Source organism: Papilio machaon, chromosome 5 (assembly GCF_912999745.1).
Source record: "Papilio machaon chromosome 5, ilPapMach1.1, whole genome shotgun sequence".
NCBI classification, from domain to species: Eukaryota; Metazoa; Arthropoda; class Insecta; order Lepidoptera; family Papilionidae; genus Papilio; species Papilio machaon.
In genome coordinates this window covers 8,383,027-8,402,315 of record NC_059990.1, presented here as the reverse complement: position 1 = coordinate 8,402,315, position 19,289 = coordinate 8,383,027, and the positions used below count along the sequence as shown (strand labels likewise).

General features: G+C 32.6%; 1 protein-coding gene across 3 annotated transcripts in view; it reads right to left on the bottom strand.

The window, feature by feature from the left end:
• Positions 1-787: 787 nt before the first annotated feature.
• LOC106710562 (B-cell receptor CD22) overlaps positions 788-19,289 on the bottom strand; it is a 33,417-nt gene continuing 14,915 nt past the window's right edge. For 2 of the 3 annotated variants that reach the window (XM_045677897.1, XM_045677898.1), the window contains exons 3-17: positions 12,618-12,768; positions 10,303-10,499; positions 9,500-9,610; positions 8,151-8,360; positions 7,051-7,205; positions 6,297-6,459; positions 5,841-5,971; positions 5,220-5,382; positions 3,763-3,914; positions 3,000-3,222; positions 2,136-2,351; positions 1,834-1,962; positions 1,587-1,679; positions 1,136-1,281; positions 789-949 (exon numbers count right to left, since the gene is read on the bottom strand). In XM_045677897.1, the coding sequence (XP_045533853.1) occupies positions 851-949; positions 1,136-1,281; positions 1,587-1,679; positions 1,834-1,962; positions 2,136-2,351; positions 3,000-3,222; positions 3,763-3,914; positions 5,220-5,382; positions 5,841-5,971; positions 6,297-6,459; positions 7,051-7,205; positions 8,151-8,360; positions 9,500-9,610; positions 10,303-10,499; positions 12,618-12,768 (2,339 nt within the window). In that variant the 3' untranslated portion in view covers positions 789-850. Of the gene's footprint in view, positions 950-1,135; positions 1,282-1,586; positions 1,680-1,833; positions 1,963-2,135; positions 2,352-2,999; positions 3,223-3,762; positions 3,915-5,219; positions 5,383-5,840; positions 5,972-6,296; positions 6,460-7,050; positions 7,206-8,150; positions 8,361-9,499; positions 9,611-10,302; positions 10,500-12,617; positions 12,769-19,289 lie in introns of all 3 variants that reach the window. The other variant, XM_045677899.1, reaches the window with a different exon arrangement.

Genomic DNA, 19,289 nt, shown 5'->3' with positions numbered 1-19,289 from the left:
TACATCAGTCATTTTCTTAGACAAATAAGTTAACTTAATCTATAATTTTACAATTATTTATGGATTCAAAATTAACTCTTTAGAGTGCTTAATTTCTAACACGTACTTTTCAAAAAAAAAATCTGTTATTTTTTTTCGAAATTCTGGGTTATTTGGACGAACAGAATTATCTATCATATATACAATACTAAGTGACAAATGAATTATAAATTTTACATATTGTACAGAAAATTTCTTTATCTAACATTATTAAAAAATTATGACCTATATTTATGACCTTTTTACTCTTTGAGCATTGTTGGTAAAATTTCTGTTCCAGATTGTACGTCAGGTCAATAATATTAGGATTCAATATGTCCGTTATTATGTATTACTAAATGTATACATTGATTCCAAGGATTCGTTGTTTATTTAATTTCTATTGGCGAAACGTAATATATAGTCGACCTAAAAATACGGAAAATGATATTTCTATAGTAATAAGTACCTATTTGTAAGCACCATGTATATTTTAATTATGGTTATATATTTGATGAAAACTAAACAAGACCTGTGTGTGAAAATTATCTACCAAGTTCTTGCATCACTTTTTTATATGTAGTTTTTTTTTGTAAATTAAACGAGTAGAAGGAAACTATTGATATCGTAACATGTTTAATGTTGTCAGATCATGGCAATGTTTTGAATAAAATTCTGTTTTTTTTATTACAAACAAAAATCAAGATCTTTAAGTGTCTTCAATTGAAGAATCGGTATTTATTTCTAACAAAAAAAATATTACTGGAGTGTTTTTTATATATTTTGAATTAAAGTAAAATATTAATAAATATTTTTAATGTAAGAATAGGTATTAAACACAACTCTCTTGATGTGCTGCTAATAATGGTGTTCTAGTTGTAACCACTTCTCTGTGCAACCTCGCAGCACCGTTTATTCCAGTACGATCAATCTATAAGGGAAACATCCAATCAATTAGTTTCTCCGTAATCGAAGGACGTATATTATGCACATTAGCAATCAAAGAGTTTAATGCTATAAAGCAAAAAATAAATTCGATTATCAAATATATTTTTGGGTCCTAGAACGACATTTTTTAAATTTAAGAATACAAGCATTAGTTTTTAGAAATACCAACCTGAGTTTCAGAGTTATGAGTGAGAGGCGATAAGGGTGTGTTAGGTGTCTGTGTGCTAACCAAGCTCTGGGAACTGTTAGAGTTCTTAGCCTCTTGTTTATTGACCACCGTTGAGTAATGTGGCGGATCCGGCGGGCAGTCTGCTCCTATAAAATGTTCAATTTCATTAGAAACAATTTATATTCCTAAAGAGAACGTTTTAATTTGGACCTAATTAATTATTCTACTCAGTGCTTTATTTTGACGATCGCTAAAACAAATTGTATTTTTTTTTATAAATTTATCAGTTAACGCTGTTATGTTCCAATTAATTAGATTACATTATTAAGGCGTATTTTGTGTATTTTTTAACATGAAGTTTTTTTTTTCTATGTTCAAATTAGAATGTGCAACTTCTTAAATTATTTTTAAATATTATTTATGCAATAATGAACCTTCAAAACAAACTTACCTTTATTTAAAGGAATTAAATCTGGATTCCGATCGTCAGGAGATTGTCGTTTTAATGGAGTTGACTTTTGATTTTTGGCTAGTTGCATAGTAACTGGACAAAAAGAAACAAATTAGGTTTATCTTATGTGTTGTTTGTTTAGTTTCTATCTGTAGGTTAAACGCAATATTATAGCGTCCTTAATTAGTATTGTAGATAAAATTTCGAGAAATAAAAATGTTGGCTAAGAAATTAAAGAAAAAGATACCTTCATAATCCCGCGACCGGTGTCGTAATCTGGTGGCGATTAGCGCCAAGCATAAGATAAGCGCGACTGTGCATGCCGCGCCTAACACGCCGCCCACTGCCCAGTTCACCTCCCACGCTTCTTGCGCTTCTGTGCGAAACGTTACTATTTATTTTATTATCTCAAACTTTTTAACAAAAGCTAAAACTGTCTTAAAATGTTCACGACTTATCTGATGTTAAATTATTACAAAAACTGGGGAATCTAAATAGCTTTTATATTATTTAGATCATTTAATTATAGTATTATGAGCAATCATTTACCAGTTCTTGGGGACAATCTAGGCGCTGTTTCCACTGTAAAAATTACATGTTCTGATCGTCCTCTAGCGTTTGCTGCATAAACAATTATTTTCAACTGTCTCTTAGCTCCGAGTCTTCTAAGATTCCATAGTGCTGCTCCATTGCTTGCATTAACAACAAGTCCCTCGTTTGCCCACACTTCAGCAACAAACACACATTGAAGACCACCTTCATAACCTAAGAAATATAAGTCACTGCTTTATGAATTGAATTATTTTATATAAGAGACAGTACAAATGAGTTGTCTATAAGCCAGAAAAATCATATCTTAAAATAACAAATTAATAAACGTATAAATTTATTAACAATTCGGCAGCTTTTGTCATAGAAAATTATACTGATTACCGATAATATAACGTTTGCGTCCATTATTTATTCGGAACATTGAAAGGATAACAACAAATTTTGTAGTGTTACAGTGTACTAGCAATTTTGATGATAATTTAGAATCATAAATAGTTAAAGCCTCTAAATTGGGCCAATGCCAAATGAGACCAGACACTAAATTAGAATGTTTGGTAATAAGGGCAATATTGTACGGACGAAAATGTCTAGAGAATTTATAATAAAAACAGTTATACGACCAGTAGAGTAGGTCTGCATAAACAGAAATAAATAAGCGACTTCACTTTACAATCGTCACGTCTTTCTTCCCTCCTACTGGTTAATTTATTTTCTGCACAAACTGCATTATGTAAGGCATCCGTATTTACACGGCAAATGTGTTGACTTACATGTGTATAACTATAAATATTTTTAGACTAACTAATAATAAACTTCACTTCCACCATATTCGTATATAGACTAAATTCGTCAGAACCATACCTGGTAAGCACATTAAATCCAATGAGTCGTGAGTGAGGTTGTACACCGTACAGTTGGTCGGCGGGTCGGGCCGTGTCGCCGGCAGCAGTGTGTACATGCATGGAGTGACTTGCTGCCCCGCTAGGTTTGTCGCCCGACACGACAGCGTCCCGTAATCGATTTCAGATACTGGCAGATATGTTAATATCGATTTTCCAGCAGACGCGTCAATCGAGAATCGGTCCTAGGAATAAAATTTTATCGAGGTCATATATTTTCTAAAATTTCTCATCCTTTTATGTGGAAAAATATTCATTTCACTTGATAAAGCGTACCAACTATTACTTATCAGCCGTACAACCGAGGGAAGTTAATTGTGCGTCCCCAACCCTAAAGACCTTCAAAGGGTCGTTTTCGTACACAACAAAGTATTTGTCATTCAACGCTTCGGCACAAATTTGACTGTGAAGGCTAACATAAAGTTAGACTGAGATAAAAGTTTCATTTACGTATTTTAAGAGTGCAGAGAAAGTCATTAGTAATTAAGGTTAAAATTACGTTGTAAGATTTACCACACATATTCAGGTATATCATTCCAGATAGAAAATAATTACACCTCTTATGAGATTCGTTAAGAAATGTCTTTGTGTTGGTTGGGCTGATTTTTATCTCCAACTTCCCTTTCACTATTTACAATAACAGAAGACTTTTTAAGCACGGAGTAAAATATGACATACGTTTTATGTAAACTAACTCTGTGTATAAAATAATATCAGCTACTCACAGGATCGACCTTTATCGAGGTCGCGGAGTTGTTGAGAGTCCACTCGAAAGTATTGGGCGGTGGAAACGCGTCGACTTCGCATTCGACGCTCGATGGCTCTTGTAATGCAGCCCCGATCAATTTAACCTCGCCCCGCCGGCACACGGGACGGTCTACGACACGTTCAATATTTTATTGTATTTTAGCGTTTATTCTTCAGACTTTGTTACGTTACTTAATATTGTCAATGTAAGATTCAATGTGCGTTTATAAGACATATTGTAACGTTTAGTCAATTTTAAGAATGTTTAAAATGTGATGTGTTTGATATTAACTTATTCACTCATTTATAGATGCTAGTCTTATAATTAAATGTATGTAACTGATAGCTATTTCAGTTCCATGCTTTTCGATATTAATATTACAATGAAACACAACTCTTATGGCTTCTTTGAAGCGCGAGAAATTAGTACTTATACGTATATTTGACAGACGTAAACAAGACGTATATCTAAACTGCTTTTGATGGAATAAAATTAAAAGAATTGTGTGCCATCATCATCTCGCTGCCCTTAATCCACTCAGGTGAGGTTGGCGCACAAGATTTTATAAACGTTAATGTTTTAGCTTAATTTTTACATTTTTATATATTTTGTCCTTATTACTAAAGTAGTTGTTTAAAATAAAATTGTAATGTCGTATATTATTATTTGAGCCGGTAACTTTTCTTACTTAAGAATTCTCTAAAAGGACCAAAATTCAGCCATTTACCTCCGTCGAGTAAAAATAATTTATTATACTAAACCCTTGTCAATGCGGAAGTAATAGAACATAAGTAACTTTTCGGCGAGAGTAAGAAAAAAGCTTAATGTAGAGATACTTTTGTTGAAGGATGATTTAAACTACGTCTTATATAAACTACACGTTTCTATTCGTAATAACTGAAAAGATACAAAAGATCTGCCCTAAAATTGTTTTAAATTCAAAATAGAACAACTCTTACTGGCTGGAAATTTATTAAATTTTAAAATCAGCCATTAATAAACGACGGCTTTTTCCCGTCATTTTGCTGTGGACGTCCCGAGTATTCTTACGCACCAATGTACTTTGTCTTGTAATAAAATAAAAAAAATGCTCTTAGATTGTAAAAACCAGGTCTTCAACATTATTTGGCTACACAACATTTTGCTTTGTGCACATTAAATATATAGCTGTGGTCAAAGTCAGTTTATAAACATGTCACCCTAGAAGCTCTAGTCTACCTATTACTACTACTCTACTAATTTAGGGACGATTAGGTTAAGTATGGTTTGACATCAAATACATTTGTGAATTAGTTATGGCAAATTGAATTAAAAATAGCTGTTACAAAATCGTTTTAGTAACAATTTTGGAAACTCGAAAACAATTGCTTTTTAAACATAAGACACACAAGAATACCAAAATAGTAAGAACGTGAGAGAATAAAATCTACTTACAAACAACTTGCAGATGCAAAGGCGGTGACTTTCCGTCGCCTTCCACGTTTGATGCGGTGCACGTGTACTTGCCAGCTTGGTGTCGAGACACGTTACGTAACGCTAGGTTTGTATTACCAGTCAGTATTACTCCATTGGGAGGATTATTTTGTAATAAAACACCCTGTAGAATGAAATATTATATTACTACCTACGTCTAGGAGGAATTGGAAAAAAGTGAGTAGCCTATGCGTTATTTCAGACCGTAGTCTATTTCCAGATCCATGATAATAAACAACCGTGTATGCAAACTTTCGCAATTACAACATTAGTGAGAAGTAATAAAACTTGAAGAAAGATCAACAAAACAATTCATAAAAAACAAATGTACTGCTCTTTGACTAATAAGGTTAGGAAGTTATCTAATTAAGTAAAACTTTATATTTCAAAAGTTATACGTAGTAACACCGTTTTTGAATTGAAAACGAATTAGCAACGTAAATAATAAATTAGTAATTACAGAGCACATTAGCTCATCAAGTATTAACATAAATAAATGTTATAGATAGAACATTCATTATTTATAATAGAACGACGCTATGACAAAACTATCGATTCATCACAAATATACAAAGTACTCACATTGTGTTCCCAGACTACTTTATAGGCGGGCGGATTGGCGTCGACCTCGCATTCAAAGTACACGTCATCGCCTTCCTCAATGTCGTTCGGATTCATCTTGGAACCGAGGTGCATTCGCGCTATTGGCACATCTGAACATTTTGAAAATATTGATTGGAAAACGCTAACACAAAACCAACTCTATTTAAAGATGTTTCTATTTTCACTTGTTATATCGTCTAATAGTGCTATTGCTAAATTAGAACATATAATTAATAAAATATTTTATAATATTGTATGAATTTTATTTTGAGGATTTGTGTTCGTTCCCAAGATGTCAGATCGATCGAATTAACTGATTTTGTCTGTGATGTCATTCAATTCAAACACTTCTCCAGGGAGTCATATGCAACACACTTTGATTATTATTGTATATTAAAATAGTTTACAAACTTATTCAGAAATCATAGTACTCACAGTATATGTTCAAAGTCAATCTGCTTTCAATAGTGGACTGATTGAACTTGGTATGCTCCGCTCTGCACGCCAGTATTTGTCCGTTGTGCTCTTTTTGTGGCGTCCATTGCAACAACGATTGCGTTTCATTACCTTCTTCCATCGTCATCTTTTTATAGGATATCTGTTGAATGCCATATTCATGAAATACTGCTATACTAGAAGTTGGAACTTTATTTTGTATGAATTAATTTATATTTTATTAAATTGTTGAAAAGTAGAAATAAATTGAATATACAAAACTTGTTTTTTTTTAAATAAAAATCTTATAATTAAATCTTTAAAATACAAATCTACAGTCGTATCGAATGGAGGACATTTCACAAGATATAGCTTTGCCATTCAATCTAGCAGGAAATTAATGGATGCACGCAGGGAAGCGTTGATGACGGCAATCTATAGGGGACAGTGGAGGCGGCGCGGGAACCGGGAAAAGGCGCAAAGATTACGCGCGAGATTACTCAGGCCGGTGCCAGATGATTGCTTAACTTAGTGAGATAGATGCAGAACATTTTTACTGCCTTTTAGAAATTGGAATGGACTGATGAAGCAGTCCTTTCTGCAATAAATAAGCTTCAAAACTTTTGCCGGCACTGTTTTTAAAACTAAAGCTCCACTGAAACCTAGCATAACCTTATACCATATTTAGGTATGTTGTAGTACATAGTCTCATGTAGCCAAAGTATTAATTAAAATTAATATAAATGAATTGCACCTGTTGTTTCGTTTCTGAATTTAATTTCTTCCCGCTCAGCCACCAAGTAATAGTCGCTGGCGGCCGTGCTCCGGTCGATTTGCACCACAGGTCTGCTTTCCTTCCCACTGACAACGGTTGTTCTCTTGACAGTATTTCAACCGTTAACGGTCGTACTGTTAAAAAATGTGTATGAACACGGTTTTTAGGGAAAAAACAATTTTGTAACATATTTTCCAATTTCTGAGGAAACAGATGTCGAATAAGTAATTGGTAAACTGTAACTTGACAGTATAGTAAATAAAGGCAACAACAACAATTTAATTTCCTAATTCAATAAAGGTTTTCCGAATTCCTACTATTTTAACTTTCTATTTGTTTAATAACATACTATGATGTTAATTTGCTTAATTCCACGCTAGGGAATGTAGGTAATATTTTTCGTAATCTTTCCCTCCACGTAATTAAACACTTGGGTCGTAACCAAAGTAATGTTATAGAAACATTCCGTCCGTGACATATTAATTCAGAATGAGGCCACATGACGTCATATGACAGCACGTAAGGCAATTTTAAATTCATTACTTTGACAGCAATAATTCAATTGAAGGTAATATAAAACACAATGTATGCTCTTACAATTTATATTTTATACTTCTATCATTAATAGTTATTACGCTATAGGTAACAATTACTAAGTCAATAACGAAGTTATTTTCCAATAATAAAGATATATAATTAAAATGATCACTTATTGATATCTGGTATAACGAATAATAAATTGATAAAATTGATTGAAATATGATTATTGTATTCCATACTACATATACATACACTCCAACTTTATTAATATTATATATGGATTTTGTACATAGTACCGTATGAGTTATGAGTATTTATCAATCATTATCAGTGATAATTCAGTTGAGTAAAACACGCTTACTTATATCATTACCATCTCATCTTTCGATCACATTATCACTCAACATCAGATGGGATTGTGGTCTAGTGCTAGCTTATTTAATATAAAGATAAAAGTCAGCTATTTTACTCTTAATAAGATTGTACAGGCATAACTCCGTACAGTAAGTACTAGAGTAATCTAATCTAAATGCACTTACAGTAAAGATCCACACGAACTGTAGATCGCTGTGGAGGTGCCAACAAAGTGTTGTCTGCTGTACAAGTGTAGACTGTTGTGAAATGCGATCGCGATGCATTCCGTATTAGCAGGTTCAATGACCTCGTCGGGCCGAGTTGAATTTCGCCGACACCTAACGTAGCTAGAACCGTATCGCCCTGAAGCCACTGCACTCGCGGAATTGGATTACCTATTTCACAGAACATCAATTACATTAGTATAGTTTTGTAACATGTTTCCAGACCATAGTGTAACATTATTACACTTAAAACAATGTATTGGAACTGTACGAAAATGTACATATTTTTCAATAATAAAATATATGCGACACAATACTTAAAACTTACATGTTTTATAGAGTAAAAAACGTTTAGTTATTCATTTAAAAAACATTATTTATGTCTACAAGAAAAAAAATATTAGAAATATGAACATAAACACAATAATTATAATGCTGTAACACTATGTGATAATCTCCGATAATGTAACACGAAGCCGTACGCGGAATGTAGATGTTAAGTGTTGCCTTCAAGCACTACTTATTATTAAGTACGGTACAAAAAGTTGTCTGACTTCCTACAAAAAGTTCTCTGCCAACAACAGGAAAAACGACAAGAAAATGCGCTAAGTAAACAGTAATTTCATCTCTGTAATACGTGTTTTTTTCGTGTCAGTGTTTTCAAAGCATTGGTCCAAAGGATTTTTTTTCGTTCCATAGGAAATGTTTTTCTTTATATACTTCTATTAATAAATAAATGTCTATTAATAAAAAAAGTTAATATAAGCATCGATTTAAGTAATAATAAATATTTAAACGTTGAAGAATATTATTCCAGAATATTTCTGTCATCATATTTCTGTCATAATTATATCGTAAGTGTGATTTAAGTATTTACATTTGATATTTGTACTTACTTAACAAAATAAATTTAATTTCAGATCATTTCACAAATTTATTTATAAAATTAATAGGTTATAATAACGTAGGAAGTTTATTTCCTTCATCTAATTTTCTACGTCGTTTTACGACAATGATCCTGCTCCGAATAAGATTTGTATTACATCGTAAATTGAGTAACCGATCGATTTTTATAAATATCTTGACATCTAAATTACTTCGAGATTTCGTTACAAAAACATAAATACGAAGTACGAAAGGAAATCATTTGAAAAGGGAAAACATACGTAAAAATTTTATGATGCTCTCAGGCGAAAAAAAAAATCAAATAAATTATTTAAAAATAAATTATTTCTAAAAACATCGAGGTTATATGAAAAGGGGTTATGTGGGTTTCTTTTTTTTATATATTGATTTAACGTTACACTCACCTCCACTTACTGAGCATATTAATTTGAAATCAGTGCCCTCGTAGTAAGGTCCGGCAACTCCCGACACTTCGTTGCCGTACTCATCGAAGATCACCGGTTTGTTCGGGAGTTCTAACAAAAACATATGTTAAATAATCTTTGACACAAGAATGTTGTATTACTCAATACAATTTGGAAACATAAAAGTAGTATAAAAATTCTTAAATACTACAATAAGAGAAATTGGGAAGGCCAATGTTTAGTGGCATATCTTTTGTGTTCAATATCTATTCACCATTAAACTGATATGGCAAATAGAACACGGCCCGTCATGCGCTTCGATACCCTCAAATTGGGGATAAACAAACCGAGAACGGCTTTCAACCACAGTATACGAGAGAAATGAAAATGTTTTCGTTGCTTCAGAACAAAAGGTTTGATGATATGAGTATTCAGGAGGGGATAGCAGCGATCGCGGGCCTCGTTACCGTTACCGCAATCCTGATATCGCTTACTAAAATGAACACCTACCACCAGTTTATTGTTTTGCAAGCTTGTAAATGCAGATTGTGAGAATGATACAAGAATTTACCATACTGTAATACCTACTTAATGCCTTTTTCAATCGATTGCCTCAATAAGTTTTAAGTTTGAATTACTGGAATATTTTTTTAGTACAGTGTAGGATTTTGTTTACAATCTAGTGCATATTTTGTTATAACTTATTTGATTCATTAGTGAGTCCAGGATTTTGAATGTTGCTTGAAAATAAATTACGTGATGAATGTTTTCACTAAATTCTATGCAAGCTTAGTAGTACTAACCAATAACATCAAGAGCGATTCTGTAGTTCCTTGTAGGGGAGACTTGGAAGTCGACACGGCACCTGTAGACAGCGCGATCGCGGGCTTGCACGTTGCGCAGGCGCAGCGCAGAGTGCGGCATTCCCAGCCAGCGCGACCGCTCGGCGAACGCGTCATCCGTCCAGTGTGCGGTAGGGCCTTGCACACGCGTATCGTAACTGTTTAAACATAATAGTAAAAAAAATCGTTAAGATCGATCTGAAATTAATTTTAATTACTTTGAAATGGTGTGCAAAAATTATTTGATCATTCTTTAAATATTAGATCATGTTTCCTGCTTTCCAATGCTTAAGCTTCAATTTTTTTGGGTTGAACTTTTACCAAATTAATAAAACATGTTAGTAAAATACCTAGTATAAATAAAAATGGTTTGAGTTCGATTGTTGATTTTAACCTCTAAACATTGCAACGATGTGTGAACCAGGGATTGTACGTTTCGATTAGCAATCGAAAAAGAAATATTGTAATAATGTTCGAAGTCAAGGTTGTCTAGTTCCTATCCGGTACATGACAATAGACTTATATTCTGACAAATTACTTATAAAATGTTTCCTCTATGTATTTGACCCAATTTAACATATTTAAAACTTGGAACATAGATACCTATAAGGCTTCTAGCTATAATATGTCAAGTTGTGTATTGAATTTTTCGCAATATCGGTTGTGCTGACTAGCATGGAACTGAACTAAAATATTTTATGTTAAAACTCGTCCGACACGATAAAACTAGGTCGTGTTTTATTCAACTTGTACAATCTAACATCTCGTAGCATTAAATGTGCCGGTGTGTTAAAAACATACCTTTTTAGAAATATAACACATTCCAAAATTAATTAGTATAATACATTCCAAAACGCCAAATCCCTACAAATGTATTAAATGACTGCATTTTTTTAAATAACATTTTATTATAATTCAAAAAATTCATTAAAATATATGATTTTGTTAAAACTATTCATTATTTTTTAACCCAGTTGACACTACAGTAAATTTTGAGGGAAATCATTAAAAGAAGAGTCGTGAAATCCATTCGATATTGTCACAAAGAGCCGGTGCAATAAAGTTTAAATATATTGCCTGCATTGTTCTCCGCGAACGAACATTGTTTTAATGCTTTACAAGGCGAAAATAAAAACATTCTTTTCTTTTTTACTTTTTCTTTGTTTGGCAGGAAAGCAAACGTAATGCTCAATGTAAGAAAAACCAGTCGCTTGTAAAATTAATTACAAATGATGATGAGCGATATATGTTTCTAAATAATACGCATTGGACTTTTTAGTCGATTAGTTATACCTGTCTCAGTTATAAAAATGTGGTGATGAGTGTCAATTGTTTTAATAATATGAAAAAGTATATTTTTTATTTAATTAAACATATTCCATTAGTTTAGTGTGATTAGTTTTACAATCCAATCTTCGAGATGGACATTATATTCTTTTTAAAACGCAAAAAATTTAATGTTTTGTGAAATAAATTATACATAGAACCAAAATAAACATTATTCATGACACGTTCATTGAAATTAAATTATGTAAAAAGAAACAGCCACAGTGAGTTGGCAAAGTATTTTGAAAACGTTTTAATAAAGCTACGGTACCAGTTGTGTAAGCTTACAAGTTGCCTCACGTCTCATATACACAAGTCGACGCTCGCTCGTTCATATTTAAAAAGTTCTATTTGACTTCATGACTTGCATAGTAATGTAAATATAATATCCATGCTTAGTTTAAAATTTTACATTTTTTATGTCATATGCCACCTTGGCAAACCGAGTCCGCCTAAACAGCGAAGTGATCACTGCCCATAGACATCCGCAATTGAAAATGCGTTGTCTACCTTTAATCGACAGAGTAGAGGGAGCACAGAAAGAGGATATATCCTCTTCCTACGCGTCCTCTCCTCCGTAAAATTCACTTCATTTTCCCATTCTTTCCTTAGAAAAAAGATGGCCAGACAACGTAGATTAAAATGAGGCCTCCGGCACCAAACTCATCAGACGAAACGCGGAATTTCTTCCATTCACGCATGTCTTCTGTGTGGTCGTGGTATTGTACCATTCGACCCGGCCCATTCGTGCATCCAACAAATATTGTTGTTGCGGGATCTACCACTGTAATTGCGTGCAAATATGCGTGTTTTAAGAACCGAGTTTAAATTAGTAGAATTTCCTTTTTATAAAGGTTTGCTTTGTAATAAAGAATTGCTTAAACCAACAGATGTCAGTACTAAATGAAGAATTAAAATCGTCACAACTACAACAGCAATTTGTAGCTCACCTGTAAACAGGATTGTCGTCCCTATACCAGACGACGAGAAGGAGGCTGTCATTGTGCAGCGGCGGGCGGGAGTCGCACGGCAGATCTGCGTCGCCGCCCGCCACCGACGATACCCGTGTCACGGTCCCAGCCACCGGAGTCAACGCGCTACCTGACAGTATACAACGTAATTGTTATACCTATAAATCAAACATATTCAGTCATCAACTGTACTATGATTTTACCGTAAAATAAATAATATTGTCAATTTATTATTTGCCTAAAAAAACGAAAAATATATTTAATTGGATTTGATTGGTTCAGTTTATAATATTTCGTCAGTTTATAATATAACAACATAGTAGATATACCAAAATCGAATTCTAAATTGTGATTATAAGCAAGTAAATTCCGAAACTGGATTTTTTTTCCGAAATATGAAGTTATTCATAAATAGTCTTCTTAAATTATTCTTTTGTAAAAATAATTAAACAGTCGGGACCTGCCTTCAGGCGATATTTAAATTGCTAAATGGAATGAAACCACTTTTTAATAATTCAAAAATACAACCACGAATTTAAAATGATGTTCATTTAATTCTAAGATTAATAAAAAGACGTACAAAATTATAGTTACTTGACAATAAATATATATTTTTCCATTACCTGTATATTCCGAGGATTTTGTTTCTCAGTAAAGCGTATTAAGATAATTTTACAGCGAATTAATGGAAAGCTTTCCTCTGAATTGCCTTATCTATATTTGTTTTTATCGTGGCGATTAAACAGATTATATAAGATAATTTCCACTGCAGTCTTGTCTTGCAGCAATTATATACTTTTTTAAACTAAAAAGTTAACTGCAACTACCAAATTGATTTAACATCCAAACAAAATAAACGATGTCGTAAAACGTGACGTCATCGTTTATTTTACTTACAAAACATATCTACTGTCCTATATTCTATACGTCTTTTTATTAATTAGACGTATTGTCGTATTGAGTTTTGAGTATCTTAAGAAAAAAGTACAAATAAAACAAAGTGTAAAACAAATAATTTTGCCACTTTATCATTGTAGAAAGTATGTAAGAAAGTATATTACTAAAAAATATAACACTTCATTCTTTGATAAAATTAACATTTGCATAATCTGTATAAATCTCTTTTATGTTAATGTCATTAAAGCCATTAAAGTCCCCAAATTACAAATCTGCGCAAATAAATCAACATTACAAACAAAGATGTAGACAAATTAAACTACGATTACAATTATCATTAACACTCACGTGCTATTAGATATTCGGGTGTGATTCATATTACAGTCCCTTACAATCACGTAGCTATTACAATAATGTTTCTTCGGAAACGTTCCCCCATTATCTAACGAAACCGTGGAACGTGTTACAAAGTTGTTTAGCGTATAAACATTTCTATCACCTCGCCTAAAGGGAATATTAATATAGTAGACATGAAAGTTTTTCCATGAATGTAATTAATGATAACCATATGTACAGTATAGAATTATATGTAATTAGATTAGTAATTTGAAATGTTTGAAAAATTTAATATAAATCTCTAGTAAACTTTAGCTTTAGGCATTGACCAGCGACCTTTAACTTTGCTTTGAATCCAGATTGATCAGTCTAGCGAAAATTCGTTTTATTTAAATTCATTTTATTAAATTCCTTTTTTAACTGAAAGGGCAAAGGAAATTACAACAAAAATGTTAATCCAATTTTACAGTACACTAGAAATTCTAGACCCTGTTCGCGCCCGAGACGCGGGCAACACTATAAGCGGGCGGAGCGGCGTGCGGGCGAAAAGAAACGTCACTCAAAATTCGCGACCAGCCGATGCATACGCGCTCCGAATAATTTGCAACTTTGTTATATTTAAAATAAACCATTACAACCAAGCAACTGTGTTTGGCCTAAACAACTCTAAAAGTAAAATTGCAAGGTAATGTTGATCTATCAATTTGTCATCACTACCTACCTTTGATATGGCCGTGAAACTATCCATAAAAAAGCATTCAGTTCGTTTATGTTTTCAATTTTATAATTCAAAGTATATTATTAAAAAATGTGTAATTTATTATAATGTTGTGTTTTGTATTTTTCAGAACTCGAGTAGATATTTCTGCAAATATAGTGGTTTTGAGGCTTTCATTACTGACCCGGAAACTCTGTTTGCGAGTGTATTTCAAGTATTTTCAGTCGCAAAGAAATGTGAATAATAATTTTTATTTAATACTAGCTCAAGCCGGCATATGTTTCAATGCCAAAGTCAATTAATAAACAAAATTATTATATTGAATAAATAAGCAATGAAAAAGCGCTACTATGGCTCTATGAATTAATTTCTAATATTTTTTTTTATAAAAGAAGGGGGGGGGAATGTGCTGCGGGAACACTGAGTTAATCAACGAAACCCATGGTCATCCGCAACAATAGAGAAAGTGCAGATGCGTTGCCTTTGAGGAGATGGTATTGACCCTAAGTCATATTGGTTTGAAAATATCACCGTTGTGAGGCAGAAAGTTACAGGAAAACTGCGCTGTTGTGGAATACCACCCATCCAGCTGTTGTGAATGGTACTTGGTGATCTAAAATCATCTACGATTTCGACAAACGAGCAACTGGTTTTGTCGGCTAAAGAATGTTGGTGACTCGTACTTGTGTACTATTTTATACTCTACTATATTGTATTGCGTAATTCGCTAAGAAACTTCATAGAGCATTCTTGTATATATAGTGCATTAGACATACGAGTGATATACGTCACTTCGAATTGTCGATTTGCATCGTCGCTCATCTGCAATGTTTCGGCCAAATAGACTTCGTAAAGCAGCTTTTCCATTCCCCAGTTCTGTCCCAATTTTGGCTCTTTTCCAAATTTCATATGCAATTCAAAGCAAGGATTTCGGTTATAAAAGCAATACAGTCGTGAGTGCTAAAATCTCATAAACGTCAGACTAAAAAGCGAACCATTAAAGCTCACAAATATATAAAAAAATAGTTTGACTCGCAATTACCTATAATCTTTAAAATCCTAGTCCGATGAAAATGAAACGAAGATCGTAATTGATCGGTAACATACACATACAATCCTGTCATAAGAATAGATATTTTTCTCAAGTAAGACCTATGAAAGAAAGATTTTTTTACCAAAATCAACAAAGTCAGTTCTTCTATGTTAAGTGATACGAAGGGTAAACCCAAAAAAGAAACATCTGAAATAAGAATTTAAGTGTAAGCCTCTTGAAGATTACTGTCAGAAACACAACAGGCAATATCATAAGATATACTCAATGTCAAAACAAACTGAATATAAAGCACCTTTTCACCGACACTGTTAAGCTCAGTATAACATTATTTTTCGTTAAGGTTGAAAAATGTCTTTATGCCACCTTCCATTAAGTAGAGCGTTTATCAGTTGCCTTCTTATAACAAAGGAAACCTTGGGAGGCTTCCGAAACCTTTTTTGTTGTGTCACAATAGTGAACTTGTTCGAATAAATAAAAAAATACATTTCTTGTTTTTCTGCGTTACAAAAGGCTCACGGGGTCGTTAAGTGTTACATTATGATCACTATTACATACAAAAGATTTGCATGTAGATTAAAAATAACAGAAAGATGCACCCATGACTTAATGAATATTGATATATAGCTGTTGGATGCATGTCATTAAAAAAAACTTATTAAGTAGCCTATGTGTTCTTCCAGACTATGTTCTACATCTGTACCAAATTTCATCGAGATCCGTTGAGCTGTTATGAAGATACCTTCAAACAAACATCCATTCATCCATCTAAACATTCGCGTTTATAAGATAAGTATATATTTTCATAGATTAAATTCTAAAATTAGGTACAAAGGCTGTATAATTTTACCATTTACCTCGGTTGTTATAAATAAACATTATGTAACAGTTTAAAGAATACGGTCTTGCTTTAGTATGTACACCGCGGAGGCCTTAGATTCTCCTTATCTAGTTCAAAGAGATTTATTACAGGGTAAGGAGGCCGTCGCTCTTGTCAGCGGCTGATTTTCCCTTAGAGGAATTAATTCATGGATATGTAAGAATATAGAGTTTAAACAAAAAAATATTTAAAATGGAACGATGTTTGAAATAATACTTAGGAAAATAATTTTTAGTGTAATTTTCATATTATGTAACTATTAAATAACAGTTTTTTGTACTATTAAGCCGAAAATAATAAAAAAAAATAAAGTGATAGTAAAACTTTAGTAACACTTCAAAGATACTTCAATGTTTTGTCTATAACTTTGTATTTATTCAACATTTATCAAAAAATATCGTGACACTTTTTCCTTACTTAGCGGAAATGGAAAGTTATGATTCATTAGTAAAAAGCTCCGCTTTGTTGCTGGTATTTGTACCATCAAATAAAATATTATATTAAAATACTAAAAGTTAATTTCTATGTTCTGGAAATTATTTTTTTAAGAACTAGCTAAATCCGTTTGGTAGTTTTTGCAAAAGTGAAAATAACATACGTATGTAAATAATTATAAGGTTATAATTGGAATAAAGTAAGGTAACAACATTAGCAGATTTCATACGGACATTTCAGACGACAGAGTCTAATCATCAATCTGCCCTAATCCCAATAGAGGGTCGGCACAATATGTACTACTCCTCCATACATTTCTATCAGCCGTCATATCGGGATTCACCCCTTACGCATATCCTCTTTCACACAATCCATCCATACTTTCTTTAGTCTTCCTCTATCTTTATAGCCATCCAAATTCAATCTCATTACTTTTTTGTCAGAGACACAAACAGTCAAATCTCAATAGAAAAATTCAAGCGGTTAGTTAGTCGATATAAGTGATAAATAATGTTTCAAAAATCGTTTCCACAAGTTTATTCCAACCCTTTATAGATAACAAGGCAAACCAAAAGGGCCTTTCGTACAATACGTTACATAAATATTCTAAGGTTCTATAGTATCGTCTCATAAAGGCAGGGCGAATAACAAAGATAAGGTGGTGAATATATAAAATACCAATCTCGGCACTTGAGAGATCCTTCGAATTATCCCCGAGGGTGCGAACAAGGTTTCCGATTTGACCCTCTATAGTTATTCGCTGAGTTCATTTGTCTAGCTATAGATGGCCGCCATCAAAATCCTTATAAACCGCAACATATTCTACGAAATAAGCCTCGTGTTATCATTGAATAGAACATTATCTACTCGATTATTTACAGTATTGTTTTAGGATTTACCTCATATCCATTATTACAACGAAATCATAGTGAGTATATTTTATTAGTTGTAATTTTTAAATTAAAATTAATTTTATTTAATTAGATAATTTACTGTATGTTTTTAAGCAAAGATTTTTAATGAAAAACTATCCGTATTTAACAATAAAATGTTTTATATAAAAGTATAAGTTAGACAACGATTTCTATTTATTATTCATACAAAGTACATACCGTTGATACTCGTGTGAAGACGGGGCGGATTATATAAATAACTGTACAACGATATTTTCGTGGAAACATATTTTAAATATACGTATGAATTTTGGAGCTGTCAACTCATCATTAAATATTCAATTTGTACCCACGTATTTTATCAGTTAAAGTCATAAAGCATTTACTGAGGCGTACAATAATAAAAGTTTCGTGACTCCTGGCCCCTTGCAAAGTCAAACATTATGCTTTATACAGTTCATTTAGAATTCAGAGCATGTTAGTTCTTTCCTATGTTATAGTCCCATTCGTATGGCGTTTGGAGGATACTTTATCCCTTTTTTATGGACGTTTCTTTAACTCGAAGAATTTTATGAATAAATTTAAGTGAAAACACTTTTCAAATCTGTTCCTTTATTCATCATCTCTTCAGAATATAAAAATTAAACCAAAAGATAATAATTATATTTTTAGATAACAATACAAAAACACTGACTAAAAATGCCAAGTAAATAAAAAGTACCGATTTGAAAGCAAGCATTTCTTACTGAACCGTTACAATATTAAAGACTCTGAAGAATTTACTTTTCTTTGACTTTGTTAACTTTCCGTTTTCTTTCATCTTTGACAGATTGTATTAGGAACAAGTCGACTCATCCTGATATCACTTAAGGTCTTTTTTACCATATAAAATGTTCTAAAAAAATATAAGATTAAAGGAGTACAAGCTACAATTGTAAGGGATGTTGGAAAATTGAAATATAAACAAATACTGGTATAAGAAAAAACAAATCTTGGTAATGTCTGTTGTGTGCATGAGTTAAATGAAACAAATAGATTAAGGCAAAAAAAACCTCGTTTGAGTAACGATTTTTTTAATATTTCCGTTAGTCTCCTAATCAACGTTTCTTTTTGGAAAGCACAAATACTAGAGTAAATAGATATACAAAAACAATAACACAAGCCAGCCCAGAAATCCAGAGGGGTAGACAGGAATAGCGGAATTCTGCTTGAAGCGTAATAGGCCGAACAACTGTAACCGTGTAATTTCACTGTTGTAACATTTGTATTGACACGATATTGTCATCTCTATTTTTTCAAAGACAATAAGAAGGATGAGAATATAATTTTATACAAGTTCTACGACAGTCGAAACCGCAACAAAAAAAAACTTGAGAGGTGTCAAGGGACACCCGGATGGAACGAAGTTCCTTTCTATTAATTAGTGAAGGAACCAATGTTT